The sequence below is a fragment of the Bombus vosnesenskii genome, unplaced genomic scaffold (assembly GCF_011952255.1).
Source record: "Bombus vosnesenskii isolate JDL3184/JDL3185 unplaced genomic scaffold, Bvos_JDL3184-5_v1.1 scf7180000013266, whole genome shotgun sequence".
Taxonomy (NCBI): Eukaryota; Metazoa; Arthropoda; class Insecta; order Hymenoptera; family Apidae; genus Bombus; species Bombus vosnesenskii.
Window position 1 is genome coordinate 6,796,100 of NW_022882926.1, and position 14,827 is coordinate 6,810,926.

The 14,827-nt window shown below is 36.1% G+C and overlaps 5 protein-coding genes across 9 annotated transcripts in view; 1 reads left to right on the forward strand and 4 right to left on the reverse strand.

Annotated features, from left to right (window-relative positions):
- The first annotated feature begins 133 nt into the window (after window positions 1–133).
- LOC117243479 lies at window positions 134–2,946 on the forward strand. Its single transcript, XM_033510999.1, has 6 exons — window positions 134–277; window positions 352–1,588; window positions 1,658–1,844; window positions 1,924–2,321; window positions 2,434–2,645; window positions 2,705–2,946. The coding sequence occupies exons 2-6, from the start codon at window positions 462–464 to the stop codon at window positions 2,719–2,721; spliced, it is 1,941 nt and encodes a 646-aa protein (XP_033366890.1). The 5' UTR covers window positions 134–277; window positions 352–461; the 3' UTR covers window positions 2,722–2,946.
- A 125-nt stretch (window positions 2,947–3,071) lies between these two features.
- Window positions 3,072–4,006, reverse strand: LOC117243483. Of its 2 annotated transcripts, XM_033511007.1 has the most exons (3): window positions 3,897–4,006; window positions 3,565–3,817; window positions 3,072–3,482 (listed from the first exon to the last, which is right to left on the reverse strand). In XM_033511007.1, the coding sequence occupies exons 1-3, from the start codon at window positions 3,979–3,981 to the stop codon at window positions 3,224–3,226; spliced, it is 597 nt and encodes a 198-aa protein (XP_033366898.1). In that variant the 5' UTR covers window positions 3,982–4,006; the 3' UTR covers window positions 3,072–3,223. The 2 variants fall into 2 exon arrangements, with proteins under 2 accessions (XP_033366898.1, XP_033366896.1); XM_033511005.1 differs by having other exon boundaries at window positions 3,565–3,962.
- LOC117243482 (probable cyclin-dependent serine/threonine-protein kinase DDB_G0292550) lies at window positions 3,398–5,431 on the reverse strand. 2 transcript variants are annotated; one of them, XM_033511004.1, is made up of 3 exons: window positions 5,193–5,431; window positions 4,572–5,064; window positions 3,398–4,446 (listed from the first exon to the last, which is right to left on the reverse strand). In XM_033511004.1, exons 2-3 carry the CDS (start codon window positions 5,034–5,036, stop codon window positions 4,219–4,221), a joined length of 693 nt encoding a protein of 230 aa, XP_033366895.1. In that variant the 5' UTR covers window positions 5,037–5,064; window positions 5,193–5,431; the 3' UTR covers window positions 3,398–4,218. The 2 variants fall into 2 exon arrangements, with proteins under 2 accessions (XP_033366895.1, XP_033366894.1); XM_033511003.1 differs by having other exon boundaries at window positions 4,572–5,243.
- Window positions 5,432–5,651: 220 nt separating this feature from the next.
- On the reverse strand, window positions 5,652–8,490 carry LOC117243480 (peroxisomal membrane protein PMP34). Of its 3 annotated transcripts, none has more exons than XM_033511001.1 (8): window positions 8,391–8,490; window positions 7,765–7,944; window positions 7,621–7,681; window positions 7,057–7,123; window positions 6,657–6,973; window positions 6,191–6,435; window positions 6,047–6,114; window positions 5,652–5,982 (listed from the first exon to the last, which is right to left on the reverse strand). In XM_033511001.1, exons 2-8 carry the CDS (start codon window positions 7,834–7,836, stop codon window positions 5,838–5,840), a joined length of 975 nt encoding a protein of 324 aa, XP_033366892.1. In that variant the 5' UTR covers window positions 7,837–7,944; window positions 8,391–8,490; the 3' UTR covers window positions 5,652–5,837. The 3 variants fall into 3 exon arrangements, with proteins under 3 accessions (XP_033366892.1, XP_033366891.1, XP_033366893.1); XM_033511000.1 differs by having other exon boundaries at window positions 8,384–8,488; XM_033511002.1 differs by lacking the exon at window positions 8,391–8,490 and having other exon boundaries at window positions 6,657–6,767; window positions 6,825–6,973.
- A 3,862-nt stretch (window positions 8,491–12,352) lies between these two features.
- Window positions 12,353–14,827, reverse strand: part of LOC117243536 (dexamethasone-induced Ras-related protein 1) — a 44,856-nt gene continuing 42,381 nt past the window's right edge. Inside the window, exons 5-6 of the mRNA XM_033511116.1 lie at window positions 14,394–14,604; window positions 12,353–13,869 (exon numbers count right to left, since the gene is read on the reverse strand). Of these exons, the coding sequence (XP_033367007.1) occupies window positions 13,657–13,869; window positions 14,394–14,604 (424 nt within the window). The 3' untranslated portion in view covers window positions 12,353–13,656. The remainder of the gene's footprint in view (window positions 13,870–14,393; window positions 14,605–14,827) is intronic.

Sequence of the window (14,827 nt, forward strand, 5' to 3'; positions counted from 1 at the left end):
TTTTCAAAGATAAGATCCGTAAAACCATACAGTTGCAGAGTTCGAGCGGGTTAAGAAGAAGATCGTAGGTGGGAACATGAGGGTCACTGTTTAAGAACATCGGAATTATGCAACTCTAAAGGTAATAACCGGATGAAAGAGACACATTAAATTAAGTTAGCGGCGATCGATGACAAGTGCTTCACTATAAAAGCAACAACTTTGTTCAGACTAGTCTTACTTGGTGCTGATCAGCACTGAGAGAACTCAGGGTTATCTGATTGTTATTAGACTTCGTGTAAGTTGATCTTCTTTAAGCGATTAATAAATCTTCGATACATTAATTTGTTGACCTCTAAATCGTTTTTACAGGTGTAACCGATCAGTGCGATAAAAAATATAACGACAAAACATAGAATCTGAACAAGATTTCGCATTTTCGAAGCAGAAGGATTCAACAAGTGCAAAGTTGATAAAACATCATGACGAAAATATACGAAGCATTCTTCATGCTCTATACCTTTCTTTTCTCTCCGTTAATTATTTTACTATTAATATGCTCGTACTTTTATCGTCGAATCGTAGAGATCGTTCTAAGGGTACAATTGAAGGATAAATTCGCTGGTCTTCTTGATGGGACGGATTGCGTTTGGGCTATAGAACAATCATCGGCACTTTCTGTGAACAACATCCTTATGATCTTAGAAAAAGATGCTCGACATTCGAACGCCAACTTCTTGGAGAGTTTTCGAGATTTGGCAAAAAATCGTATAGTGTGCTCGTATTTCGAGAAGTTATTGTATAAGAGAAAGAGAAAGTTCGGCTACTATTTCTGGGAGAGGAGCGAGGAGATCGATCTGAAAGGACGGATCAGATGGTTGGAATATGAGCGTGGGAACTGCGACGGATCCTGTGACAATATTTATAACGGTCACTTGAAAAGGGTTTTGTCGAATGTTTGCAATCAGCCTCTACCGGAGAATCATACAGCATCCTGGGAGATTTTAATTGGGAAATGTTGTCCCAGGTCGAGTCATCATTATCTTCGACGAATGGAGGAACGTTTGACGAGCAAAATCAAGGTTCCTATTTTGTTTCGCGTCCATCATTCCTTAGGCGATGGTATGGCTCTCCTCAAATTCTTTAGGGACATTATTATCGACAAAGAACCGGTCCCAGAAACGTTCTTGCAGTTGGAGCATACGAGTTTTAGAATGAAGAGCGAGAAAACGAAGAAGTCAAATGCGACAGTACCTGTGACGAATCCTGTGAATCCTTGCTTGAACATCGACAACAGCTTAAACAGCACTACAGTTCAAAAGGATGTTATGTCGGCTACCATGCCGTTCATCTATTTAGTGGTGTTTCCACATGTCGTTAAATTATTAAAGAAAAGGTTCAACGAGGGACTAGAGTACCTGCGAAATGTTACTTTGGAAGGATTGAGACAGGAAACGAGACTATTTCTAATGGGAGAACGAGATAAATTAAATACTTTTTTCTCGGAAATTGTTTGGAAGAAGGTACAGAATTATTTAAAAATGACGAAGATTATCATAGATGCTCCTGGTTGCTTGATTCAACAAGCTTTTCGTAGCATGGACAAAAGGTTTGTTTATCCGTTCACTAACTTTTCTTTCCAAACACGTTAAAAATATTGTAAAATGTTTTATCGTAGCGCACTCCATGGAGCAGAATTATCAGGTGAAAAATTGATCTCTTATTGGCTCGAGGATGATTTCAAGAATGCCTGCAATCAGAGGCTCTTTACAAAGATTCAGAACATAAGAAGCATCACAGGCGCAAGGTTTGGAGACGTACTATTAGCTGCTCTATCCGTTAGTTTACACAAGTACTTTCTTCGGGTAAGTGGTTAGGTATTCTTTACCTGTATTTGAATTTTCTTCGCGAATAGTTACTTCTATGTGAATTTAAATTTTACAGATGAACGAACCGGTTCCAACGAAATTAAGCGTCGTCCTACCGATGAAAATCGAGGAATGGAGCGAGAACCTTCCGTTGCAAAATAATTTCTCAGTTGGCATATTGCCGCTTTGTATTTCGCAGATAAACGGCAAACAGCTTGCGGATCCACGTGAAAATTCTCAACTTTTAGAACGCCTTGATGCTATTAAGAGAGCAAATGATTCGCTCAGAAAGAGTCCCGATTACAAAGTGAATTTTTTGGTGATGAAGTATCTCACAGCTGTGTTGCCTGATAAATTTTTACGACCGATTTTTAAGAGTTACAGCACGATGGTGTTTAGCAATTTAGTTGGTCCTCAGGAAGTAAAATTAATGGGCCATCCTTTGAAAAATATCGTTTTTTGGATACCAAACAGGTTACAAGTTTTTTTATGCCATATACTTCCTGTCCTCTTATATGATGTTTTAGTAAAAAAACCATATCTCAAAGATTGGAAGTACCACAGCTTTCAGAGTTATCGTTTTCAGGAGTTACACGGGGATTGGATGTTCGTTGTTAACTTATCGGGGTTATCTGCACTTATCTTTGATCGCTGATAAAGCTTTGGTGCAAAATGAAAAGGCTCTTACAAGAATCTTGGAGAACACTGTAAATGAAATTGATAATCTTTACGACAGGCTAACTTTATCATTTTTTTCGAAAAAACTTCATAGGAGTATATCAACACCCACGAAGAAAGGTAGGTCGATCGAGAAGTACTTAATAAGAAAGTATTGACATAATTTTTTATACTTTCAGCAATCGGTGTGTTGTAAAATCGTGGAAGACATTTGTATCTCTTATTTTTTTGTATTCATTATTCACATTTTTTCATAAAATTTTATTTTATAATACACCGGAAATGTTTTACCATTGTATTTTATCATATAAAATCGTTGTAAATAATTGACTTTTATGCTGATTGTAAGACTCGATGAATTATGCGTATTCTGATTTGTATTTTTATTATACATAATAAAAAATATATTTTCTTAAACATATACGTAAGTGCTCTTTTTTAAATGTTTTCTGAAATATTTTGTAAACACTATATGTAGAGTGAAATATATTATTAATTAATAAGATCATACAATTTTTTAGGTCGTAAAAAATAATGCGTATACAATACATAAAATAAATGGTAACTTCGAAGTTTCATATCTATATCTCTACAAAGATATTTAAAGAAATCATGAAACTTTTCAATTATCGATCTATTGTTCATACCATTTCTTCTTAAATATTATCTTCCCAAAAAACGAAGAAGAAAGTCAGCTCTCATCGATTCGTTTTCAAAAATAAATAAGGCCAGAAAACAATGTCAAAAAGGGTATTAAAAAAGGAGAAACTAGTTCGTCGACGATTCGTAATTTTTGGTGGTGCGTGTACTATTGAGCTTGTTTTGATACGATGAGTCAAAATATACTTCGCTTTGTGTTGACCTCTCTTTTCTTTTTTACTGTATTCGCTATTGCAATCAGACGAAATATCCACATCCTCTGAAGTCGTCTCGATGTATTTTCGATATTTCAATGACCTGTTGATAATCACATGTAATTATCGTGACAATCATTATACTCTGAGCTTCAAGTAGATAATTTTAAATATATCATTTTAACCATTTTTTCTTTCTAATTTCTTCCGGGGACGAACTCTTTAAATCGCTGTTATCTTCCTGTTGATTTGTGGAAACTGGATTGTGTTCGCTGCACGATTTGCAAGGGCAGTTCAGTTTCAAACTTCGTAGAATTGTTAAAACGCGAGGGTCATCGATACTACTAATAATAGCCGGGGATTCGTCGGCCGATGTTAATCCACGATCCTCCGCTTCTTCATCTGCCTCTAACGTCGAAGTTTCCTCTTTGTTCCAAACTGTTCTAGATAAAATGAATGTTTTTGAGTCAATTAATATTTTCCCTTTGATATAGATTTTAAAAATTATCGCGTGTACTTGTATCCTTTTGTAATTCGTTGAAACGAACCACATCTTGTTTATGAGTACTTTGTTCTTCTTTACTGGATGATCTTTTTTTCATACTTTTTTCCGAGATATCGATGCTTTAAATTCATGTTTAATTATTATAATAAATGTTCATTGACAACAGAATGTAATTATCTTTTATCTTATTTTTTAACTAACTTGTCAGTAGGAGAGTTTGTCGTGGAATATTTCAAGTGAGGAGATTCTTTCGTTTTTACTTTTTTCGTCTATCATACAAGTAATTCATTACTGTTTAATCTCTAGCCAAATTTGATTTTTATCTTTACGTATATTACATTACCGAATGTAGTTCATAAAACGTATGAACTGGAAAAACAGCTATCTTCGCACGAGGAATTTTACTGCCTTTGACTTGAACTGATGATTTCTTTTTAGCAATTTCATAATCTTCTGACGTCTCGTTTTTCATCTGTTGTGTCATTTGATTATTGTTATCGTTCTCAATCGCCTCTTTCGTATCCTTGTACGAAATGTTTTTAGCGTCCACTACTAAATTTTTCTAAATATAACGAATTTACATGTCACCATAATGAAGTAAAGTGATTTTCTTAATCAAAATAAGTTTTAAAATTAAGTTCAAGAACAAAATTCTGAACGACCGAGGAAGGAAAGAGATGTACAAACCCTCAACGAGTTCGACAAATGTTCAACGTTATTGGTATCATTGTTGGTAATATTCTCTTTTTCGCCGATATAATTTTCTTTCTCAAAGATACTGGAAGAGGCCATCGTTTTTTGATTAATCCTACTGGGTGATCGTGTATGTGTTTTGATGGGTGAGGCGTTCTTTTGGATCAGCGACTTCGTCTTGATTTCCTGAGATCTTTTCTGAAAATTCTTTCTTGATATAATTCGTCCTTTTAAGCGAGTCTTTAGAGCTTTCTTTCTAAGTGGAACTCCACTAACCATCACACCACGACCGATATTCTTATAATCTAGTAAATTCGGTACATCCGGTTGACTGATAGCAGCATCGTAATCGTATGTTATCTGTGGTTTTGCTGTTCGGTTTCTCACGGTGATCCGTGGGCTCCGAAATCGTTTGGTCGTTGGCGTGTCGTGGGTCCCACGTTGCGATCTAGCGCTCATTGTTTCTTCAACATGACTATAATTCCGTCTGAAGTAAATTAACATTTCTTATTATTTATATCATATTATAGGTTGCTAAAAATGCGGAGGTCAAATTTGCATTTACAAATTATTCAAAAAGTGAGTTTTATTTGATATTTTAACATAGAAACTTACACGGAGGCTAATGATTCATTTGTAATAGGTTCTACTTTCTTTCTCGCGTTTTTGCGATGCTTGAGTTTATTCCAGAATCTTAGAATGGCCTTTGTGGATTTGCGCTCGACTTTTTTCAACGACAAACTCTTCTGATCAACAAGATTTACACATTCAGCCTGTTTATCGCTCCATTTCGACTCTATTTCTCGCGTCTGCGATACAAGCGAGGTGGAGTGATTGGATCGACGACGAAAATGTGACTGAAACCGGAAATGTGTTTTCTTGAGATTCGCCAGTATTCTCGATGGTTGAGTTCACATTTTCCGGATATACGTAGAAGTGTGATGGATATTTTTCTGTTATGTGGTTTGGCGTTTGTGGTTAAACAAAAGAGTTTTGCATAACATTTCAATGCTAACTCGTTGATCGCTAGGGTACATGATAAAATTTCGCAATAAAGTAAATTTTAAAAGTATCTTAAATACTTCTTTCTCTTTTATTTCTAATTGCTATGAAAATTATATTAAATAAGAATGCATTTTCAATATTTTTTTACAATATAAGTTACATATATGTATTTTATACTATTATTCTATTACAATAAAAGAGGACTTTACATGGAGAACAATATTAAGGTTGCTGACTAATATTGCTCCAAATTTGTTATCTTAACATCGGTCTGTGCAAAAGAATGCGAAAAACGAGTCTTGAAATCTTTTCGTAAGATAAAAACATTAATGCCGCTGTGAGAATGGTTTGCAATAATTTCGCTTCCATTCCTTTGTATAGTCCTTCTATTCCTTGTTTCCTGAAAATAAGAAGTCGCATTGAATACAATTATACTTGTGTCATTTTATAAAAACATTACTTACTTTAATATATAAAATAGGATTTCTAAGCTCCCAGCGTTTGGTGGCAGGTTTGGATACTTATGACCATGCTAAAAGTTAAAATCATGCTGTATGTACAGTCTTTATGAAAGCTATGAAAATAATTAAAATAATGTAAATACGTACTCTCAGTTTGGTTTGAACTAATTGCAATGGATAAGTTAGTATGGTTGCAACCGCTTTGGCTATAGCACCAATAACAAAGTATGTCCATGCAGGTGGTACACCATGTAGAGATGCGAGAACTTTCCTTTTAATAGTTTCATAAGTCATAAACTGAATGGCTGGATTCATAACTAGCATCAAGCTCGGTACAGTCCCAGCCCAAAGCTTTTTTAAACCTTCGTATTTCCATATATATATAAGACCATCTAAACAGGTAATGTGCCATAGAAATGTATTAATTTAACAACAATTCATTTCTAGTATTTGCAGTCATTTTCTAGATGCATCATTAAGCGTACTATTTACATAGATATAGACTATATCTTTATAAAAATTAAACAGTATTTATTGTACATGTGTCAGAAATTGAACTTCATTCAACATTTATTGATACCAATTTATTAATTCTGGTGTCGCAAAAACGTACCATATAAGGTATTGTAAAGGTTATTTCTTTCCTGAGTGTTGTTGATGCCTCTCATTTTCAGTCTAGTATTTACTACCCACAGTGGTGTCGTTGTTAAAACATTAATTACACCTAGAACAACGATTTTTAAGCAAAAACTCTTCAAGTGATTTTTGTTAAATACCATACCTGCAATTGATGCAACCAGTAGATCATTTCCAGCTGATTGATTCTTGCTTGCTCTGAGCATTTTCAAGCCATGGAATGTGTAGAAATAAACGAAGTTGCTAACACATAGACTTTGAAGAACTGGTACCATTCCCCTGTACAAGGTGGCTCTAGGATGTTACCATAAATGAGACGAAATTTTTATTTCAATAATTATGACTCATTAAACGTATTACAAAACAAAAAAACTTACGGTCCTTCCTTTGCGGCGAGATCACGGATTGTAGCAAGTGTACTTTTCGATTCTCGGTCTTCTTCCACTGCAAGAAAAAATAAACTTTGATAATAATATGTAAATATATGTATGTAAATATCTATTTTATTTCTAGGTTTACGTTCAGCCTGATCGACGTACCGCGTTTCTCACACGATACTATACATTAGAAGATTAACTACAAGGTTATTCATGACAGTTTGAGATTAATTGTGTAAGTGTTATATTAATCTATCAATTAATTTGAATTCTTTCATGAAGACTTAATGCATTCATTTATGTTACTTCATTTTACTTAATGCATTTTTTGCGCAATATACACAGTCAGTGGTGCGAAAATTAATCTAATTTTTTATGTCACAAACACTTATATCTATTCTAAATCTGTTGTTTTCAAATTTATCGATTCTTTGAAATACATTTAGCCAATGTACACAAACGTACTACTATGACCTTTACAAAGTATGTGATTTTTATTTATTTATGTGATTTATTAACGATTATTATAAGTAGATCAAATATATAGTTTTTTAATATACCTACATTGTAATCTGCTTCGTACTGTATCTAAAGGAAAGAATATTGTCATTGCAACAACGCCGCCCTGTAAAGTATCATAGCCAAAAAGTTAATTTACATACCACTAAAGATTTAACAACTTTTCAAAATTCATTGATGTATACTTACAGCAGCGCCGGATATCGCGTGAACCAACGTTTCATAACTAAAAATGCTTCTGTTCCGTTCTCCGCCACCCATCTTTACAAATCATTCGCTTTCGTAAATTTATTTATTAGAATGAAATTTATCGAGTTACATTAAGTATTCCTTACTGAATCGTGTTATGTTATAACATCAATGATTACTCTGTAAACATATACATATTTGTAAATTTCAATTTCAAAATCAACTAAAATAAAAATATAATTATCATTTTTATACGAAAGACATCGCGATAAACAGCTCGATTTTAGATTTGAATTATTCATGATATTTATAAATCGAATGATCAATCGAGTCAATCGAAACAATCGATTAAATGATATAATCGATTAATCTACGTATTTCTACGTATCGATATAAGTTATGAATTTGCTTCATAATTCTAACTCGGTTTGAAATAATGTTGTAATGTTTGTAATATATATAATAATTTGTTGAAACTTCGTACAGCGCAATTATCACGGTCGCGTCGGTAAGTAGAATTTAAATCGTGAATTAATCACAAATTCAATTACTACAAAAACAGTAATCGAGGAATATTTAAATAATACAATAATTTCATATAATTTCGTATAATCAACACCTTTTACGTTCATAGAGTTGAATAATTTTCACGAGTGATGGGTTGTCGAGAAACTACGTCTTTGTTCTCCGAGCGACATGTTGGCACTGGTGAGAAAACATTCCGGATAAATGATCATTACTATAAGTAACTATGTAAATGAAAGATGCACGTGCCGATTCTGTAAAATCGCTACTCTGAAATGACCACCGTATACTATACATGTATGTATAGATATGTCAGTAAGTAAGTACGTGTGCTTGCCTTTCTATATGTGTTCCCTTTACCATGGACGATTCAACATCCCAATCATGAACACGACGAACGTCGCGACACGATCCGATCTGCGGCTTAAAAGCTAAGTTCGATGTAAGTTTCATACCTCTAGTCGTTTCATCGTCAACTAGATGTTCCCGATAAAATTACTTTGGCCATGATGGACTGTTCCCCTGTGGATAATACGCTTGCGCTTTAGGTTACATCGATGGTTCGAGAGGTCGATTATGTATCGTACGTTGTAAGCATGCGCGGTTATGAATTTCATATCTGAATATTTTTTGGTTCAAATTTACGGTTATTAACTTCATTCAGATTTTATAGGTTATGTACAGGTACATTTCGATTACAATGTATAATATATTTTTTTTTTATTTAATTCGGATATTGAAAACGTAAATGTAAATTATGCATTTAAGGATAAATATTTTTGTCTTCAATCAATAGACATTGTTTATAAAAAATAATCTAATCTTATTAACCTATATATGTAATTGGTACGAAGAAATGAAAGATAAATGACATTGTAAATATCTCGAATTTTTTATTGACATTGCAAGGCACTTAGTAGCCGCAATAAATTTTAATTATGATGCTTTGCTATCTAACATAATTATTTTAATATGCATCGGAATGATATTAAAACGCGTTTTAATACATACCGAGAATACCGAATAAAATACATACCGAGAAGTAGTGAAATGCATGTCATAAGATCTTATGAATATGTTATGAATAAACAAAAGCTGAATTTATGACAAAAAAAGTACACGTTTGCAAGAAAAATGAAAAATAGGGGTACAAAAAGGAGACAATTGACGATTATAAATAGCCAACAAGAATTTTTCGTCTTCTTCAACTAATGTAGCAAGAGAAAGATAATTCATTCGAATCCTTGACGCATTATTGTTGCGGAGGAACAGGGAATTTCAGATGGCGGTCATTCGTCGTGCGAAATTTCGCAGCTTGCTCGTGGTTATCGCTGGCGCACCTCAGGATATCTCCTATTTATTTCTCCACCGGGAGTTCCCATGCTGGCTGTTCGTTAGAGCCACCGACTGTTCTCGAATTTTCTTTCCTGTTAGAATGAAATCCTTCTTTTCTGTTTCACCACTGAACGCATTGCACAATTCCCATGAGCGTTCGCCCTGCGATCGCATGAAAAGTGATTTCTATCTCGTTCCTTTCCGTTGCGTTTCTCCAGCGAATAGGAAATACTTCGCAGATTGCTTACACTCCACACAAACATCGCAAAAGACAACTTGAGATAGTCGTTGTTCACGTTCCTTCAAGGAGAAGAAATACACATGTAATATGTATAAAACGAAGAGACGTATGAATACATTGTCTTTGAGGGAAAAGGAATATTTTTCGCTTGGTCTTTATTTATTTAAAATCTTTCTATATAGGGACGATGCTTTGAAATTTGAAATTTAGAATTTGAATTTCTAAATCTGTGGGATTATTAGAAATAATTGGCTAATTTTTTGATCGAAGATCACTTGATCATCTATTAAGATAAGTTTAAATATTCTGCAACCTTCGTTGCTGGACTAGTTGTACGTGAACTAGTTGTACGTCTAATGATATGAATCAAATGGAATTGATCATAGTTGGTAATAATATTACTCTCCGCATACGACTCTTGGATAATACAGTTTCATTTGTCGATCCCGTTAATTTCTTAGCATTTTGTGGATGATAAATCGTCCGTGTTTAATGAAAAACGGCATCGACATCGAACAACTGGACGCCACAAGTGTGTGGAGTTTAACGAGGATGCAGATACAACAGGTTATAAATATGAACACGCATCTTTTCACCGAAGTGGTAGATCTTTAATTAAAACTGCTGGAAAAGCTGTTGTACCTATAGTAGTACAGTCGATATTACTTTTCTGACGATAAAGGAGACACATCGCATGATGCACGAGCTTTGTGATGCCTCGTCCGAAATTCTCTGAGTTCTTGACAGAGTTTAATTAAACATTCCGCGCGTCTGGAATTTTGTGGTCACCACGTTCTCTCTGTAGTGAAACTCCTTTTAATGGGTTCTGCCGCTTGAATCTCGATACGTAAGCCGACCTCGTGTCGTGTCGACACGACTCTCCTTCGATTTCTTTATGCTTGACCATCCAATATCCAATTAAATTGTAACGAACAAAATTGTTGGCTTTAGACAAGTAGCGATACTTGAAGATAAGACACCGCTTATTGAGAAGAAATTTGTTGCTTGAATTCTAGGAATGTAGTTTCGTAACAACACTTTTGTTAGTTTGTTTTTCTTCTCTAGGAACTTTCAAATCAGAACGATATTAATAAATGTAACTTTCTTCGTTGATAATTGCGATAAAATTTCGATGAACCTCTCGAAGAACGCATAGATATTACATGGATTGAATCAATCGGACTGCAACTTGGCCTCGCATATTTTTCCATACATCTTTACTTTGAATGCACCATTGAAATGGAATTACCAGAAAAAAATTCATTTGATGTCATCAGGTGAGCTCTCATAAATGTGTAACGTAGGGAAGGTTAATTAGTAAGCAGTACTTTGAATGCATTAAGCCGGTAAGAGAAGAGCCATCTCCGTTTCGAACGAAGTGCAGCTTTCATTGCCGTAAGTCAGGCTCTAACACCGATTAAGTCGGTTAAATCAGGTCCGTTAAAGTGGATTAAAATGTTGTCCTTGGAGAGTGACGCTTATGAGTAATAATTCCTTTATTCGACTGTAATTGCGAACCAGAGATTTAATTTATACTCGAAGGTTGCGTTACGTGTACTTTGGAATGGTCTGACTGTTCGACGATCATTAAAAATAATCTTTCATTGGGAACAAAAAGATAAAAGAAGTGTGACTGAAGACTCGATTTGAATAAATTTCAGTCGTGACATTTTGCCCGTCTTAAATATCACGATAAAAACGACGGATGAATAACCGTTTGAATTTAAATCAACTAGCGATCGACGAGTTGAAACGACGAATGATGTAAGTGTCGCAACAAATAGTCTACTTTTTCAAACGAAAAGTTGTGTTCGTATTAGTTTTGGAATTTATATAAATTCCAAAGAAGTAAAACTTTGAAGAAGTAGAAAATTCTCCTCTAGGAAATAATATATCTTCGTAGCATTTAATAAGAAATAATGTCGTAACTTGCGAGTGAACCATCTGTAATTCGAAGTTCGTACTGTAAAAACGACCAGAATGGAAGCACTGCGGTCGGAAAATTAATTAACGTATTAATCGAGTAATTGGCCTGAGTCTAGGGTTCGCGGTAGATCTACGGAAAGCTTTCTTTTATAGGGTTAATTAATTCGCCAAGAGCTTCGAACAAAATGTCTTTCCATTGGATTGTCGGGGCGTTGTTTCAAAAATGATGGTCGTGCGACCGCGTAAATGGAAAAACCGACGAGTCTTCTCGAGAGAGGCCGCGTGGCTTCTCGAATACATACTTGCAAGGTTGACAACTCGGAACTGGCACTGGTAATTATGTATGTTTTTTCCTGCTTTCGCTGTCGAACTCCTCCATTCGAGGAATTCTTGTTCTTTAATTCCTAGTTGGTTAAGTTAACTCTTTAACGAACTGAATACCGCCAGGTATTTGTTTCTTTTGATTGCAAAGATGGGATGCGATTAATTATTTAATTAACTGGGACGAAGAAGCACGAGCGTAAAAGGATGTGAGATTTAAGAAAGAAAAGAACGTGTCGATATTGTTTACGTGTTTATTACAAGAGAACGAAACGTTTTTTTGGTCCGAAAATTAGGGGTGAGTTTTACGAAAAGATGCGTCTCTCTTACATATTTTTGTTTCTATGCGCTTTGATTATTACGGTTACAATCTTTCAATGTCGAGCAATCACGCGTGTGCGCCGTGTTGCTGTGTCGTCGAATGTTAAACAGCTTCGGAAGCGTATCGAATTTTAATCATTTCCTTCGCTCTTTCTTTCCTCCGTTAAGAAAATTTTGCTTTAGTTTTACTACTGAAAACTCCTAAATTGAATCTCGGCTCAATGTAACTGGACGAAGATAAATGTCGGCAATTGTTCAAATTCGAACGATATTCAAAATGATTCGAAAGTTTGCTATGATTGATCAACGCATCCAATGCTCGTATATGTTCGGTACAATAGTGTGCCATCTCGTTTCATACGAATAAATTAACTATATACACGTATACGGTATTTGGTTCGTGTCGGCTTAACAATCATGCTTAAATAGAATCCAAGTGTCACGATCAGTCGACCATTTCAACAAACTACGAAGGATACATCGATCTTGGGTTTGAAATTCTCGCTATACGATCTTTCATTGGCGATCGTTCGTCTCGATCTACCAACCAAGAATTGTTTAATTCGTTAAGTTCGTCGGTGCGAAGGCTCGATAGGTAAAAGAAGATTTAATTGCTTTGATTAGGAATGTAAATGGTCGACTGTTCCGATAGCGCACCAAAAGATCCAGAGTTATCACGGGAAGGGTCTCCCTTTCGTTTCATCCGCGATTACGCCGAACTCTTTCGTTTCCTGATCGACGCCGGTCGATCGGTCCTCAGCGATCGTATCTTATTTTAGTAATATACGTTATTCCCGGAACGCTATGCTAGAGCTATTTCTTTAATTAATTAAGGCGAGCAGCGTGGTCGGTTTAAACGTTTTCTTCGTTTCGACGATTCTCGCTTACGACTCTTCGTCCATGCCAACTTTGTTACGCGCGATACACCACGGCAGACGCAATAAAAACGCAATGTTTGCTCGCGTTTTCTGGCCGTTCTTTCGAAGGAACGTTAATTTTCCATCGTATAATTTTCCTTGTCCCCCATTCTCCATGGAATCAACAAACATCGTCTAAACGTTTCTTTGTCAAACGAGTGTTAAAAGTGGAACGAACAATTCCTTCTACTCGATATATTATAACGACCGCGTCGTTCGAGAGAATCGTGTTCGTTGGCGAGGATCGTCCTTCGAATTCCAGACCCATCGTTTCGAATTCAGTTTCGGGAGGATCTCCGAGAGATATCACTGAATGGAACACGTCTTTCTGGCGTCGGAGGTACGCAGGGTTATCCTCGATCCCGGCGCGTTGTTCTCATTCCCGGCTGCAAGGGAGCACGTTTTCGTTCTCATGATCATTAGATCCGTTCTGATGCTTGGCCGACGCACATTGGGCGCCACGACGCCGCAGGCGTCGCTCAGCCGTCGCTTTATACTCAGGGTGGCTTTATGCCTTGGCTGAAAACAAATTGTCGCTCTTTCAAAAGCTTTTGAAGAAGGTCCACTCGACGACACGCTCTTCGCAGAGGAAACGTAATCGTTTTGACAATTTAACGCGTTTGCCCCGAGTTATAACTCGCCCTGATGCGAGTTTTCACCCTCCCCTTTTCGCGACTTTGCCAATTGTTCAGTTACTACGTTCGAATTCCAGCGTTATTTACGATTTCCTGAATACCGCGTCGTCTATCGTTCTCTATCGTTTTATACAATTCCCGCCGCGGAAATTTTCTAAGCGTTTCCCCTCTTCGATGTTTTGAATCGTCGAGTCGATCACCGTGAAACGAGCAAATTTTAGCTTCGTCGTTATTCAACCTTTGGCGCTCGGTTAAATTTCCATCGTTGGAGAGTGTCTGTGAGAATTATTCCACAACACTTTGAGCGTCGAGCTCGCGCACTCGTTTATCGTTTTGACCGATAGCGAGAAATATCGAATGGAAATTTCGAGAGAGCACAAGGTCGCAGAATAATTAGCAAATGTTTACCTGTGACGGTGGTAACATGGTAGGAGAACCGAAAGTGAGTGGGACCTTTCTGTGATGATTCGGTGCCATTTCCAGCGGCAAGCCGGCCACTATGAACAGTTGATAGAAAAGCTCCTCCACGTGGTAGTTTCTCTTTGCGGATGCCTCCACGAAAACACAGCAATCGTCTTGACTGTTGCAGTACTCCTCGGCCTCTTCAATCGTAACTGTTCTGTGGAACGGGCGCAACGCGTTTTTAATTTCGTTTCCACGGTTAGTTAAATATTTGAAACTGTCTTGATTGTGAATACATAAACAAGGGTACTCGAAACGGAAAAAAACATGTAAAATATTGCTGGAGAAAATGGTCGAGTAGCGGGTGATACTTTAAATTAAAAGCGTGGAAACAGGTCAGAATATTTTAACGCGTGATCTATAGATTCGAAGTGGTAGAC